Source organism: Rattus norvegicus, chromosome 5 (genome assembly GCF_021556685.1).
Source record: "Rattus norvegicus strain SHRSP/BbbUtx chromosome 5, alternate assembly SHRSP_T2T, whole genome shotgun sequence".
Classification (NCBI taxonomy): domain Eukaryota; kingdom Metazoa; phylum Chordata; class Mammalia; order Rodentia; family Muridae; genus Rattus; species Rattus norvegicus.
Window position 1 is genome coordinate 150,933,658 of NC_141538.1, and position 13,910 is coordinate 150,947,567.

Below are 13,910 nucleotides of genomic sequence, written 5' to 3' on the forward strand. Positions count from 1 at the left end.
ACCTTTCCTAAGAGCCTCCCACACTGAGGAGCTGTGTTTTCTGTAGGATTAGCCCAGTGCCCACAGACTGACCAAACTAATGGAATGGCTGTATTTTCTCTGAAAATCAAGAGAGCTTGTTTGGTGATTTCCCTCTTCATGGCTCACCCAGAGCTAGTGTTGGAAGCTGCAGTATGTGGGGAGTGGGAAACACAGGAAGAGCCCGAGTTTTCCTTGACAGAGCTGTGAAATGGGAGCAAGGAGGCTCTTCTCCAGTTTCTCTGAAGTCTTTTCAAAATTATGACTTTTCTTTGTGTATATTTTTGGGACAGGGTCTCACGTAGCCCAGGTTGGCTTCAAACATACTGTGTAGCCAAGGATTATCTGGAAGTTCTGATCATCCTTAGCTTCCCAAGTGCCAGGATCAAAGCATGTGCCACCATGCCCAGCTAAAGTTGAATTCTGCATAGTCACTCGGTAACCTTGGACAGTGAATGCTCAGGATCGTTTCTGAAAAGCCAGAGGTGGGCTCGCAGCCTTGGTTTGGTTAGGTCTCTTGAGTCTAGGTCTCTAGCTTAGGTTGCCTACAACTCACAGTGATCCTTCTGTCTTAGCTTTCCAAGTTCTTGGTTACAAGCAATTGCTCTACACCAGATATCAGTAGTATTTTTCCTGTAGGAAACTCTGAGGACTGGTTTTCTGCATAGACTTGGTTGGCCACATCCTCCACAACAGAAGAGCTCACACCGGAGTGTTCTGGAGTGGAAAATGCAGTGTCTGTTAGAGCTGGCTCTTTGTGTACGTCTCTCCTTCTTCACTTGTAGCTGATAAGCTTCCTTGTCCCCCAGCATGTGGGGAGGAGGCACACCAGAGGCCTTGATGAGAACATGTCAGGACAATGGGGACTTCATCCTTATTTCTAACCCAAGATGGTCCTTTTGCTTGATCTTAGGGAAATGTCTGACATCTAAACCAATTTTTTTTTCATAAGCAGATCCTGACTTAATTGAAGAGGCTATCATGGAATTAAAGAGCGAACACTTTGAACATAAATATTTAGGACTAGGCATAGAGAAAAATGAAGTATTACATTTGTAACTAGAAATTGTTATACAGGCCAGATTCAGAAAGAGATTCAGGAGGCAGAAGCAGACCAGTCTCTGTGAGGTCAAAGTCAAGCTGGTCTACAAAGTCAGATCCAAGACACTCAGGGTTATGTTGAGAGACCATGTCTCAAAAAGAAAAGAAGAAAGAAAGATGTACCACATATGTTCTCTCATACATGAAATCTTGGTTTAAGTTGGGGTCAGGGAAAAAAAGGTTCAGAAAAGGCCTATGAGAAGAAGGAAGAGATCTCAAGAGAGTGGAGAGAGGCTGTTTGGGAGACAAAAGGAACCAGCACAGGCGGACTAGAGAGCTGGAGGTTTGATGGCTCAGCAGTTAACAGTGCTTCCCTGAGTTCAGCTCCAGCACCCACATCAGGTGCTCACAGCTCCAGCTCAGCCCCTGTGACCTCTGCAGTCACCTGCACACATGTACCTAGCGATGTGGGTACATGTGTGTACATGTACACATAATTAAAAGTAACACTTAATAACATGTGTGGAAATGCCGTTATGCTGACCTAAAAAATTTAATTTTGAAAACTAATTCAGGTCCGGGGTTATAGCTGATTGTCAGAATGCTTACCTAGCATTCATCCCTGGGTTTGACCACAAGCATCATAAAACAAGAGAAAAGAGGGAAAAGTTTCAGGAGCTGTTTGAAAGCTTACTTGGTTAATATTTGCAACGCACACCTAAGAACCTGATTTGTTGTCCAGCAGCCTTATGTTACGGGTGCAATGACAGACACTTGTGATCCCAGCATTGGGGAGGCAGAGGCAGGATGTCCTTGGTGCTTACTGGCCAGCCAGTCTAACTGGGCAGTGAGCCTTAGCTCCTAGTGAGGGACCCTGTGTCATAGAGCTAGGCATTTATATAGTGCCCGAGGAGTGACATTTGAGACGTCTCAGGCTCCCGTGTTCACGGTCACACATCTATCCTTGTACAGACACAGGCACACACAACATAGAAAATAATAGTTTAATTCTTGAATTGAATTATCTAATAGTTAGACCAAATTCAGCATAACGAGTGAGTGGTGCAGAGGAAAGCAGGCAGGACGGCCAGGGAAAAGTTAGCCCTGAAATGCGCACATGCCCAAAGAGCTTTGTCTCTTAAGTAGGACACTGAAATCCAGAGTGGACCAGGTCTGGACCAGGGTACCATGGAGATGCCACTTGGCTAGGGTGTCAGATGTACAGCTGTTCTGATAGACCAAGCAGTGTAGACGTATAGGATTTTTATCAGTTCCCTTAGTTCCTAGGTTGCTGCATCTGTGTTGTTACTGTTTTTTGTTGGTTTTGTTTTGGATTTTGTGTTTGGGTGTCGTTGTTGTTGTTGTTGTTGTTGTTGCTGTTGTTGTTGTTGTTTTCTTTTGGTTTTGGTTTGGTTTAGTTCTGGCCATCCTGAGTGCTGAGATTAAAAGTGTACACCAGGGTTGGGGATTTAGCTCAGTGGTAGAGCGCTTGCCTAGGAAGCGCAAGGCCCTGGGTTCAGTCCCCAGCTCCGAAAAAGAAAAAAAAAGTGAACACCAGCACTATCTGGCTTTGTTTTGTTTTTGTTTTGAATGCAGTGCTTTATTTAATTAATTTGTATGTGCTCATGCAGGCGAGCAGCCAAGGCACACTGTGTATGTCAGCTGCTCTCTTTCCAGTGTGTGGGGACTGGGGATTGAACTGGAGTCACCAGGCTTGGCAGGAAGCCTCTTTATTTGCTGTGCCATTGCACTGGCCTGATCTTTTTGTGGTTTTTTTTTTTTTTTTGGTTCTTTTTTTCGGAGCTGGGGACCGAACCCAGGGCCTTGCGCTTCCTAGGTAAGCGCTCTACCACTGAGCTAAATCCCCAGCCCCTTCTTTTTGTGTTTTGTAATCACTTTCCTGCAGATGGCAGGCACGTGTGTTAGGGAAGGATCTTGAAGGTCACTGGATCTGGCAGGAATAAAAATGAGTTTAATGGAGCAGGATGAAAGGAGCACAGTTAGGCCTTGCCTACCTGAACAGGGACAATAACTTGTGAGCTGTCAGGAAGAGCAAGGCTGGCTCAAGGCACACACCTAGCTTCCTAGCACATGACAGCTAAGGCACAGGATTCCAGTCCAAGCAAGGCCTGAGTAGCCTTGCAAAACTTTCCCATTATCTCCCCACTATCCCCAAAAAAGCAAGGGCTATAACTTCCTATTATTTCTTCAACACAGTATTTTTCCCATAGCAGTACTCTGCTTAAGTAGGCTTGAATTGTGATATGGCAAAATGATTCTTAGAACTATCTACAGTGAGCCAGGCAGTGGTGTACACCTTTAATCCCCATGCTTGGGAGGCAGAGGCAAGCGGATCTTTGAGTGCAAGGCTAGCCTGGTCTACAGAGTGAGTTCCAGGACAGCCAAGGCTCCACAGGGAAAAAATTACTCATTAATGATTTAATGTGGTCTAGTAGCAGAATGCTCCCCTAGTGAGAACATGGCTCTGGTTTGGTCCCAAGCACCACCAAAAATCAACATCATCATCATTTTAAGACGTCCATTTCCCAAGGTCAGCTAAACACAGCAGCTGAACTACAAATACCATGTACAGTTGTTGGTTACAACCATAAGCCTGCCAGGCTCCAGTGGATAGCTCAAAGCTCTTGGTCACATGGATGGCCCTGGTTAAAACCCTGTGACACAGAAAGTCATGAAGGTGGGAAAGGGACTTTGGGGGCCATGGGAGTGGAATGGGCGTAATCAAAACATATTAGTATATACAGATGAAATTCTCCAAGAACAAACATAATAGTAAAAGACTATTATAGAGTTTTGGGGTTTTTTTTGTTTGTTTGTTTTGGTTTGGTTTGGTTCTTTTTTCGGAGCTGGGGACCAAACCCAGGGCCTTGCGCTTCCTAGGCAAGTGCTCTACCACTGAGCTAAATCCCCAGCCCCTTGGCGTTTTTTTTTAATTTGTTTATTTATTTGATGTATGTGAATATACTGTCGCTGTCTTCAGACACACCAGAAGAGGACATCGGATCCCATTACAGATGGTTGTGAGCCACCATGTGAATGCTGGGAATTGAACTCAGGACCTCTGGAAGAGCAGTCAGTGCTCTTAACCGCTGAGCCATCTCTCCAGCTCCCCCCCCCCTTTTTTTTTAATTTTACAGAGTTTTAAAAAGAAAGAACATTTGTTTAGATCCAGGCTACAGCCTGGATTTATAGTAGAGACCCAAGTCAAACCTAGTTGCTGGCTGGCTTGGGATCTGGAGTGCATCGCTAAACCTGTGATGGCCCATTCTCTGTAACGTGAGGAAGGAGAGCTGATGAGAGAGGTGGGTGGTGTGAACGCTGCACACATGAGACACACGGGAAGAGCTTGCTCACCACTCAGCCTCGCTCATTGTCTCCTTCGTGCTAAGATTGTGGGATCCTTACTCCTGATGGAAGACTAAAGTGAGTTGCTTCGGTGATGGCACTCACATTCTTTGGGCTCCTGCCCCTAACTCCTAACTGAGTTGTCAGCAAAGGCGTCGGTTATCCTGTGCAAGCACAGGCAGATGAACGGGGCGCAGAACTTATCTTTGGTAATTGAAAAGATAAAGACTGTCCTAATAGGAGATTTTTTTCTCTCTAGGTAAGGAGAGCTGCTTTGAGAGAATCGTTTCGAGATTTGGGAAAAAAGTCACATATGTAGTAATTGGAGATGGACGAGATGAAGAAATTGCAGCCAAGCAGGTAACGGAAAAGGAAAAATTCTGTTATGTGGTTGTGCATGAAGCAGTTAGAAAAACTACCCTATACTCTGGAGGCCGTAGGAGGGAGGGATGAGCTACCGAGGGGTGGCGGGCTATGAGTAAAGGAGGAAGAGAAGTCTGAGGGCGTGGCTTGCTGGATAGGGTGCTGTCTAGAATGCATGATCCCCAGGTTCAATCCTCAGCAGTGTATAAACCAGGATGGGGCATGCCTGTACTCACAGTGCTTGTGAAGTCGATGCAGGAGGATTAGGAGTTGAAAGAGCATCCTTAGCTACTTACTGAGCTCATGGGATACATGAAACCCTGTTAAGGGATATGGGGAGAGAATGGGAAAACCGAAAAACATTTACAAGTCTTGTGTATCTGTGGTATGCATCGTCCTTCCTCACTTTTCTTTAAAGAAAAGAAAAGTTGTTCCCAAGTGGAGTTTTCCTGTAATTTGTTAGACTTCCTGTCCATTCCTCCCGGCCTTTCAAGAATCTTAGAACCAGCCTTGGGATCCAGTGGATGATGCTTGCTTACAGACATAGGAAGCCCTGTGTTCAGGCCCCAGCACCACATAAAACTACATAATGTTGCACACCGGGGTCCCAGTACCCAGGAGTGGAGCAGAGAATGAGAAACTCAGGGCCATCCCTAGGCTACATTGGCAAGATTGGGTCCTCATGAATCCTGATGTGGACCTCGTCTTCATCTGAGGGGAGCAGACTAACTGCAGACAGGCAAACTATTCTGGCCTTTTCAGGCATTGGCTCTGTTCTTGAAAGTTGGGAGGGAGGGGCTGGAGAGATGGCTCAGCGGTTAAGAGCACTGACTGCTCTTCCAGAAGTCCTGAGTTCAAATCCTAGCAACTACATGGTGGCTCACAACCATCTGTAATGAGATCCGATGCCCTCTTCTGGTGTGTCTGCAGACAGCTACAGTGTACTCATGTAACTAAAATAAATAAATCTTTAAAAAAAAAAAAGTTGGGAGAGAGAGAGAGAAAGAAAAACAAAACATTTTTTTTTAAACTTATTTATTATGTACACATCATACAGTTTTCTGCCTACATGTATGCAACTACAGGCCAGAAGAGGGCACCAGATCATAGGTGGTTGTGAGCCACCATGTGGTTGCTGGGAATTGAACTCAGGACCTCTGGAAGAACAGACAGTGCTCTTAACCTCTGAGCCATCTCTCCAGCCCCAAAACAAAACATTATTGTCAAAAAAATCATGGTTGCTTTTGAAAGCCCTGAAGGTTTGTTCACATAGTCTTCTGTCACTGTGCAGGCCAAGCCTTGGTCACCCTTCCTTCACACAGAAACTGTAGATGAGTTTGGGCTATGGAACCTAGCGTCCTGTAGATGAGGCCAAGCATGGTTGTGTGTGCCCAGCTGTGTCTACTTGGGTGGAAGGGGAAATTGGGCCCAGGCTTTGATTGGCTTCATCGACATAAAAAAGGCCCTGTCTCCAGTCAGGTGACATCAGTTTGTACCATGAAGTCTGTTTGCTCGTCTGCTGTGTGGGCATCTGAAGTTCTCTCCTTGGCCTTTATTGCTTTAGTTTCAGATTAGTGCCGTGACTTACCAGCTGTGACTGATGTCACCCAGTTCATAGAAGCCACAGCAGCTGCTAGTGAGGATACGATTGACACGGTTGGCACCACTATTTGATAAAGTTTCATTTGTCACTTAATAGAGCAATTTGAGAAGTTTGCTTTTCCGTGTTAGTCACTGGAGCTTTGACTCTCCTGCACTGCTTAGTCTCACCTTGGGGAAAGATCAGTGGCTTCTCAGTCTGGAGATGAGAAAGAACTTGAGCTTCAGGAGTTCACCCCTAAGCTAATGTCTGCAATCTGCTAGAAAGTTCAGAAACCCAGGGTGTATGTGAGTCCCCGTAGCCAAGTCCTCAGCACTGAGGATAAAAACACTATATTCATTAAAAATGTCTGAGTACAGGCGGATCTCTGTGAGTTCAAGACAGCCAGGGTTATTCAGAGAAATCCTGTCTTGTGTGCCCCCTTTCCCCAAAAATCTAAGTGCTTTATGCAACTTAACCTACTTTCTGTCAGGAACCTTTCTGCCAGCCTTTATGAAAGAAAACCAATCCTTGCCTGAATGTACCCCAAGGATGAGGGGACTAATCTGAAGTGGCCTGCCCATGGGGTCAGCCAGACTGTCACTGTTCTTCCGTCCATTCATTCCCTGATCTGGCTGCTGCACAGGGAACAGTTTACACCTCACAGAACATGGATTCAGGCACTCAGTCCCTTCCAGCACTGTACATGGTGTTCTTGGCACCAGTCTGATGGCCTGCCATCTGCACAGCCTCCATCTGGGCATGGGCAGGTTTGAGCCTGCTAGAGCTAAGGCTGACAGGAGATTGGCCCTCACAAGGTAGTGAGACTTACCTTAGTGTCAGCTTCTTCCCCAGCCTAGTAGTTGTAACAGGATCTCCTGTTACTCAGCCTGGCCTCAATCTTATAATCCTCCTGCCTCAGCCTCCCAAGTGTTGGGATCACAGGTGTTCACACCACATTCAGAAGTAGTAATTTTTTTTAATCTGAACCATTTTATTTGATCCTGATCCTTGATCCTTAAAACCTGGAACAAGTATCTTATAAAAGTACAGGTAGCATTGAAATCTCCTAAAACTTCCTCATGTCAGTATGGTGGCCCATGTTGTACAGCGTTATCACACATGACTTGATCCTTCAGTCCTGTGAGATAGGCAACATCAGAGGGTTTCCGAGAACCTCAAGATGTCTGTGGAAGAGGGGTGTAAGCGGAGTCCCAGATGCTGAGCTAACGAGCCCTCCTTCCTTCCCTTCCAGCACAACATGCCCTTCTGGAGGATCACAAACCATGGAGATCTGGTGTCCCTGCACCAGGCTTTAGAGCTTGACTTCCTCTAAGAACTGGAATGTGGGACCTTCCTTCCTTGTGAGCTTCTTTTTACCTCCGACAGGAGCCAGAAGCCAGAACCCTCTGAGCCCCTTCTCTCCTGTCTGTCTCTCCATGTCTCAGCGCCCCTCCCCCTCTCCTGCTCTCTCTCCATGGAATGCTGGCGAGCACACAATCAGAACCAACAGCTGCAGCCCACGTCCACTGTACAGCAGGAGGCGCCTGGATAAAGCTGCAGACCGGCTGCAGCCACTGTGCTTTAATTTTTCAGTTTCCTTTGGGAAAGGAAGAACAAGGAAAGCTGATGCTCAGGGCACAGCTGTGCTCACACGGACAGACTGGGAGCTGCTCCTGAGCGTGGGGATGGAACGTGCGTCCCCTTGAGATCTTCTGTTCTCTTAGTGTAGACTGTCTCCCAGTGATGGGTATGTTGTTTTTATAGGTGAGGGTCTGGTCTCTCAAGCAGCCTTCCCCACTTCTCTATGAAGAAAGCAGTGTGTAAAGTTTCCGTGACAGTAGTAATGGAAATATCTAAAATACCTCCGTGACAGGACCTCTTCTGGACAGGACCGAGGCTCCAGTGCTCTGCTCTCTAGCGAGGCTCCTTGCCATCTACAGGGCCCTGGTCACTTACTTTAGACTTTGGCATCTCCCATCTTGTAAGCCTCGGTCTCCTTGGCAATCCTACTTCACCTGTAAGCAAATGGCACAACCCTGGAAACAACTTCCACAGACAATAAATCTAAGCCTTTAGCTTGTAATTCAGAAGCTCTGTCCCAGGAAGCTACCCTGCAAACTGGAGAGAAGGGGCTTGGACTTCTTAGGAATTCCATCCTTAGTTCCTGAGGTAAGACTTCACCCCGTGCACCTGCAGATGCTTCTTCTGCGGTCAGCTTAGTTGTCAGATGCTGGGCACACTTCTGCCCTCACAACCGCCCCTCTCCATGCAGCTCTGGCCAGCCCCTACCCACTCCATTCAAGTCAGAAAGGCCAGGGGCGGGCTCTAGCTGCTTCCTTCACCTGCACTTGCATGCGGTGATCCCACCTTGTATTTACACAGATCTGTGCCTAGGAGTGGAGAGCAGAGAGCTAGAATCAAAACCCAGTTTCACATGAAATATCCCACTGCTCAAATTCCATGCTGAAGTGGGAAACCCGACCAGAAAGACTTTCTTGACTTAAACACTTGAAAATAGAATCCTGAGCTTAGGTGTAAGAGCACTTCTCAAGCCTGCTCCCCTGCCCCTGCACCCTGGACAGTTAGGAGGGGAACTGGTCCGAAGTCCCAGCCCTCAAGCCCAGCTGTGTTTTTTGGTTTTATTTTGGTTTTTGTTTGGGTATTTTGTTTTGGTTTGATTTAGTTTGGTTTTGTTTTTTAAGGCACTATCCCTTCAGGACCAATGTCGGTGCCTGCTTAATTGGGTTAAACTTCCCTGAAGTTGAGAATGTGCAGCCTTGGTCTTCAGGGGGTCTTGAACCAACCCCTAGCTACAATCACTGTCCCCAAAGATACTGCAGCCCAGAGGCAAAGTTCCTCTTCATGCCAGGCTACCAGACAGTGGCAGAAAGGCTGACACACCATCTTCAGAGCTGTTGGACACTTCTGAGTACTTCTGAGACCAGCAGTTGAGGAAGGAGCTCAGGAGGCGAGGTTGGTGTCTTGGCCACGCCTTTGGCTTTGTTTTGAGGTATGGGGTTGGAGTAAGGAGCTGGAGTCTAAGCCAGACCTTCCGAAGCTGTATTTGGCACCACTATCCTAGTCCTGGCCATCCGTGCTTCCTGGTCCAATAGAGAAAACTCCAGGGTAAGTTTTACTTTAAGTCTCCAACCCTCCCCCCGTTGCCAGTGTAGTTTCTTGTCCTGGACAATGGCCACCTATTGGTGCTGTGCTTCAGGCTTACCAGACTGCCAAGTGGTGACACACCCCTCTGCACACAGGTACCACCACAAACCCTTCAGGGGAGACTCTGTTCTTAGAACAGGGAATCCCTTTCCTTTTGCCCTGACTGGAGTGGCAAGGAGGTGTTCTGAGCTGAGTGGCTGTTCCAGCACCAGCAGCCACTCTGACAGGGCAGACAGAGCAGGAGTGCATTGGTGTCTCTAGGGACTGCTGGCCTTTGAGCTGCTGACCTTCCCTCCCTCCCATAGAGGCTTGGGAAGGAAAATGAGCGGGCAGCATTAAGAGCTGCTAGTAACAGAAGCAGGCTTGGTGGAGGATAGCGCCTGCAGCCTGTGCAGAGGTCCAAGGTTTGAGTGCCCACAGGACTCCTCACGACCTCTCACTGCAGCTCCAGAGGGTTTGGTGCCCTCCTTTGGCCTCTTCAGGCACCAAGCACTTACATGTAAGAAAGCACTCAAGTATACAATAAAATTTCTTTTAATATTAAAAGCTGTTGGAGGTTAGACCTGAAGGAAACTGGGTCCTTTCATCAACATCAGAAGGCAGTCCTTACTGGAAGGACCCCTTGAAGAAATTAGCTGGTGAGTCCTTTCCCTGCCGGATCCTGTGTTCTGGAAGATTAGTTTGGACATCTCATGGTGACAGCTAGTTCTAGGAGAGTCTGTGGAGTTGCAGGAAGGTCCTGGGATACAAGGTGGCTTGACTTCGAATGTAACAGTGACTGTGCCTTAGCATCACCCTGTCCAGTGCCCCTGGGGCAGCTGGTGATGTCCGTCCGAGAGAGTGGATACCTGCTCCACAGTTTAGGTGCCTATTTGGGCTTTTGATTTGGGGGTGTTCTCTTCTCTGCTAGTTGGGTGTCAGAGCTAGTGTCCCAAGAGACTTGGCACAGCTGGCACAGCTTGTCTTATGTTTGCCCAAACTCAGCCTTCACAGCTCCAAGTAGAATCTGATTGGCAAACTGCAACTGGAAGCCCGCGGCGCTTCTAGACCCTGCTTTGAATGGGCGTCACACGACCGACAGGAGCACCAGGCAAAGCCGGGTGCTGTCCTGGAAGAGTACAGGCTAGCCTCCAAGTGCCAAGCTTGGGCCTCATTGTTCATCTTCCCCAGGTTGTAGCTGAGGGCCCCTCGAGTAAGCTTGTGCTCCTTGCTGCTCACCTGGTCAGCAGCTAGAATGACCCAGTTCACTGGAGACGCTAAGTTGGAATTCTGAGCTTCCCAAATATCTTAACCACAAGAGGGAAAACTCCGCTTGTACCCCAGGCTTTTCGGGGCCGCTTGCCCTCCTCTTCCGTGAGTGGATTCTAGTGAGCATGGCCCCTGGCTGCCTCCTTACTGAGCAGAACCCTCCCAGTTAAGGACCATTTCTACTTGGATCACCACTCTCCCTCTGGACTCTGCCTCTAGCAGGGAAAGGCAACAGTTGGGTTGGATGTATTTATGTGACTGCGGGCATTTGTGGCTATAGAGTCCTTGACCATAATGTTATATGTAATGGGAACTATCTTATAAACTTGAAAAAATAAAGTTTTTATTTTCTATACAGTTTTCTCCTTTGTCTTTTCTAAATATGGTTAGCCCATTTGCCAAGCCATTCAGGGTCCTAATCAGGGCTTCATTAAGATGTCACCCTTTAAATAACTGAGTCATTCATTTCACACATACAAAAAGGGATCATTTGATCAATGTTGGAAAATAAAAAGTTGTAAAGTTTGCAAGAGAAATGTTTATTTGAATTGTTTCTAAAATACACTGCTTTTTAAGGTATAGAAATGGAATAGATTTCATGAGCTGTCCATGTGCTAAACTTGACTAAGGAGAAGTCAGTCTGTGCTGAGCATTAAGCTGCAAACCCAATAAAACTAATGAACCAATATGAAACCTTTGATCTGGCCTGATTTCATGTCACATCAACCAGTTTTTCTTCATTCCTCCACATTTGGTCTGATTGGCCTCCCACTAGCCAAGAAGCCATTTGTTCCAATGAAGGAAATTAGAATTTGTTTCTATTTTCCAAAGGTTAGAAATGTCCGACCACAAGGTGAATTTCATCCAGGAAGTAGAAAGTTGCCTCAGTCTCTGTTGGTGATCTTTTGCGCCACAGTGCAGCTGTGGTCAACTTAGCTGCTGTCTGCACTCCTTCTCGGTTACAAGTACAGGTTCTACTGTGGATGGCTTTCCAAACCCTGTGCGGCAAGTCAGTCAGAGCCCAAGAGCTCTCTGGATTCTTGAATGACTCACAACTCCCCCTGTAGGGCGCCCTCCTGTGGTGAACAACGGTACTGTGCATGCGCAGGCTTTGCACCTGGCATCAGTTGGCCAGTAATATGCTAATGAGGGAGCAGCACCATGCTAATAAGATAACTCATGCTCCGCCAATCCCTGAAGGACAATTAGCATAGCCTCAGCCTGCTGTCTATATAAGGCGAGCGCTTGAGGTCCCCCTGTCCCTGTTCAAGAAAGCTGTACAGTAAACACTTTGCTGCAAAAGGATCCTGGTGTCCGCGTGCGTTCTTGCTGGCGAGATGATAGCGAGGGACACTCCCCCCACACACACACACACATTCATTTCTCTCTCTCACACACACACACACACACACACACACACACACACACACAATATCACAGCCTATTGGGGGCAGGCTTCCTTTAGCAACACAGATTCCCACGTGATTCCGGAAGCCAAATGAAGACAGCATCAGAACCAATCCCCAACAAACCCAAAGAGTAAACACCATCTCCCAAAAATTTTAAGGTTTATTTTTCTAAAACCAGTTTCTTCAAATTTCAAAGTTCTCAGTCAGGTATGATGTTTGCAGTTTTCAGAAGCTGAGTCAGAGGACTGTCAAGAGTTTGGGCTAGCCTAACCTACAGTGTGGAGCCTTGTTTCAAATGACCAAAACCAAAAATACATGTGTTATACTGAGAATCTTCAAGGACGTTTTCCTTTTATTTTTAAAAGATTTACTTATTTCATGTATGTGGGTACCCTGTCCCTGACTTCACACATACCAGAAGAGGGCATCAGATCCCATTACAGATGGTTGTGAACCACCATGTGGTTGCTGGGAATTGAACTCAGGACCTCTGGAAGAGCAATCAGTGCTCTTAACCACTGAGCCATCTCTCCAGCCCTCAAGGATGTTTTCTAACTACAGGCAGTGTTACTAACCTGGGTTTACATTCCCTAAACATTAAGAACTTTGCGTGGCAGTGTTGAAGCTGAGGCAAGAGAAGCAGGATCTATCTGTTCGGGGCCTCTCAAATACACCAGGTTGTGTGTCATACAACAAGAACAATGTTTTGATGTGTCTTTTTTTTTTTAATCTTAAAAAATTGTTATGTGTTTGTGTGTCTGTATATGCATGTGCAAAGGCCAAAGAGGATGCTGGGTCCCCTGGAGCCAGAACTAGGCAGTTGTGAGCTACGCAGAATGAGTACTGGGAACCAAACCTCGGTCCTCTACAGGAGTTGAGAGTCCTAACTGCTGAGCCACAGCTCCAGCACCAGCCCTGGCGAGTGTGTTTAGTCCCAATGCATGGTAGATGGAGGCAGGCGGACCGGGAGCTCAGCCCCAACTATGTAATCTGTCCCAAGACAACACAGGCTAAGCCCTGATTCATAAACACAAAGCATGCCTGAGTGTATTTCAGGTTAGTATATGGCTATATGTTCTGGGCAGTATTTAATAGTTTGGATTTAACTAAATACATGTTCCCACCATTTGACAACTTCAGCTTCAAAGGAAAGCTCAGCCAAAACTCAAATTCTAAACCCACGTTATGGTTTTGTTTTTATAATCTTTGTTTTGTTTGAGACAGGGTCTCATACAGTCCAAGCTGGCCTCTGACGGTGTCACTGAGGAGTCTGAACTCCTGATGTCCTTGTCACACCGGTAGGTGTGTCACACTGGCCCAGCCCTCTACAGATCTTACCGGCTTCATAAATGAGATAAGTGATTTCAGGTGTGTGCCTCTCCAGAGGCATCTGTTTACAAATGACGCCTTCTTCTGTAATTCCATCTGTTTTTTCATGAGAGTGAAAACAGAGATAGTGGTTGATTTTCATGCCCTTTTAACATCAACAGCCACTTTGGCTCCTTTTACTGGTCTGTAAAATTCAGGTCTGAAAATCACTAGGTCCTTTCTGTCCATAAGGTCAGCCCGTATCGCGTAAGAAGCACTTTCTCTCAGGCCCCAACCAGCATCTCGGCAGCCTCCTTAGCTGTGGGCCAACAGTACCCCACAGTCCTCACAGAACAGCATTTGCAGATTCCTTCTCCAACATACCCACGGTTCTAGGCTCTGCTTACCCC

General features: G+C 46.9%; 1 protein-coding gene across 14 annotated transcripts in view; it reads left to right on the forward strand.

Annotated features, from left to right (window-relative positions):
• Eya3 (EYA transcriptional coactivator and phosphatase 3) overlaps nt 1-11,140 on the forward strand; it is an 80,101-nt gene extending 68,961 nt beyond the window's left edge. For 7 of the 14 annotated variants that reach the window (XM_087548696.1, XM_087548699.1, XM_087548692.1 and 4 more), the window contains 2 exons: nt 4,685-4,785; nt 7,623-11,138. In XM_087548696.1, coding sequence (XP_087404822.1) covers nt 4,685-4,785; nt 7,623-7,703 — 182 coding nt within the window. In that variant the 3' untranslated portion in view covers nt 7,704-11,138. 14 annotated transcript variants of the gene reach the window in all.
• The last annotated feature ends 2,770 nt before the right edge of the window (nt 11,141-13,910 follow it).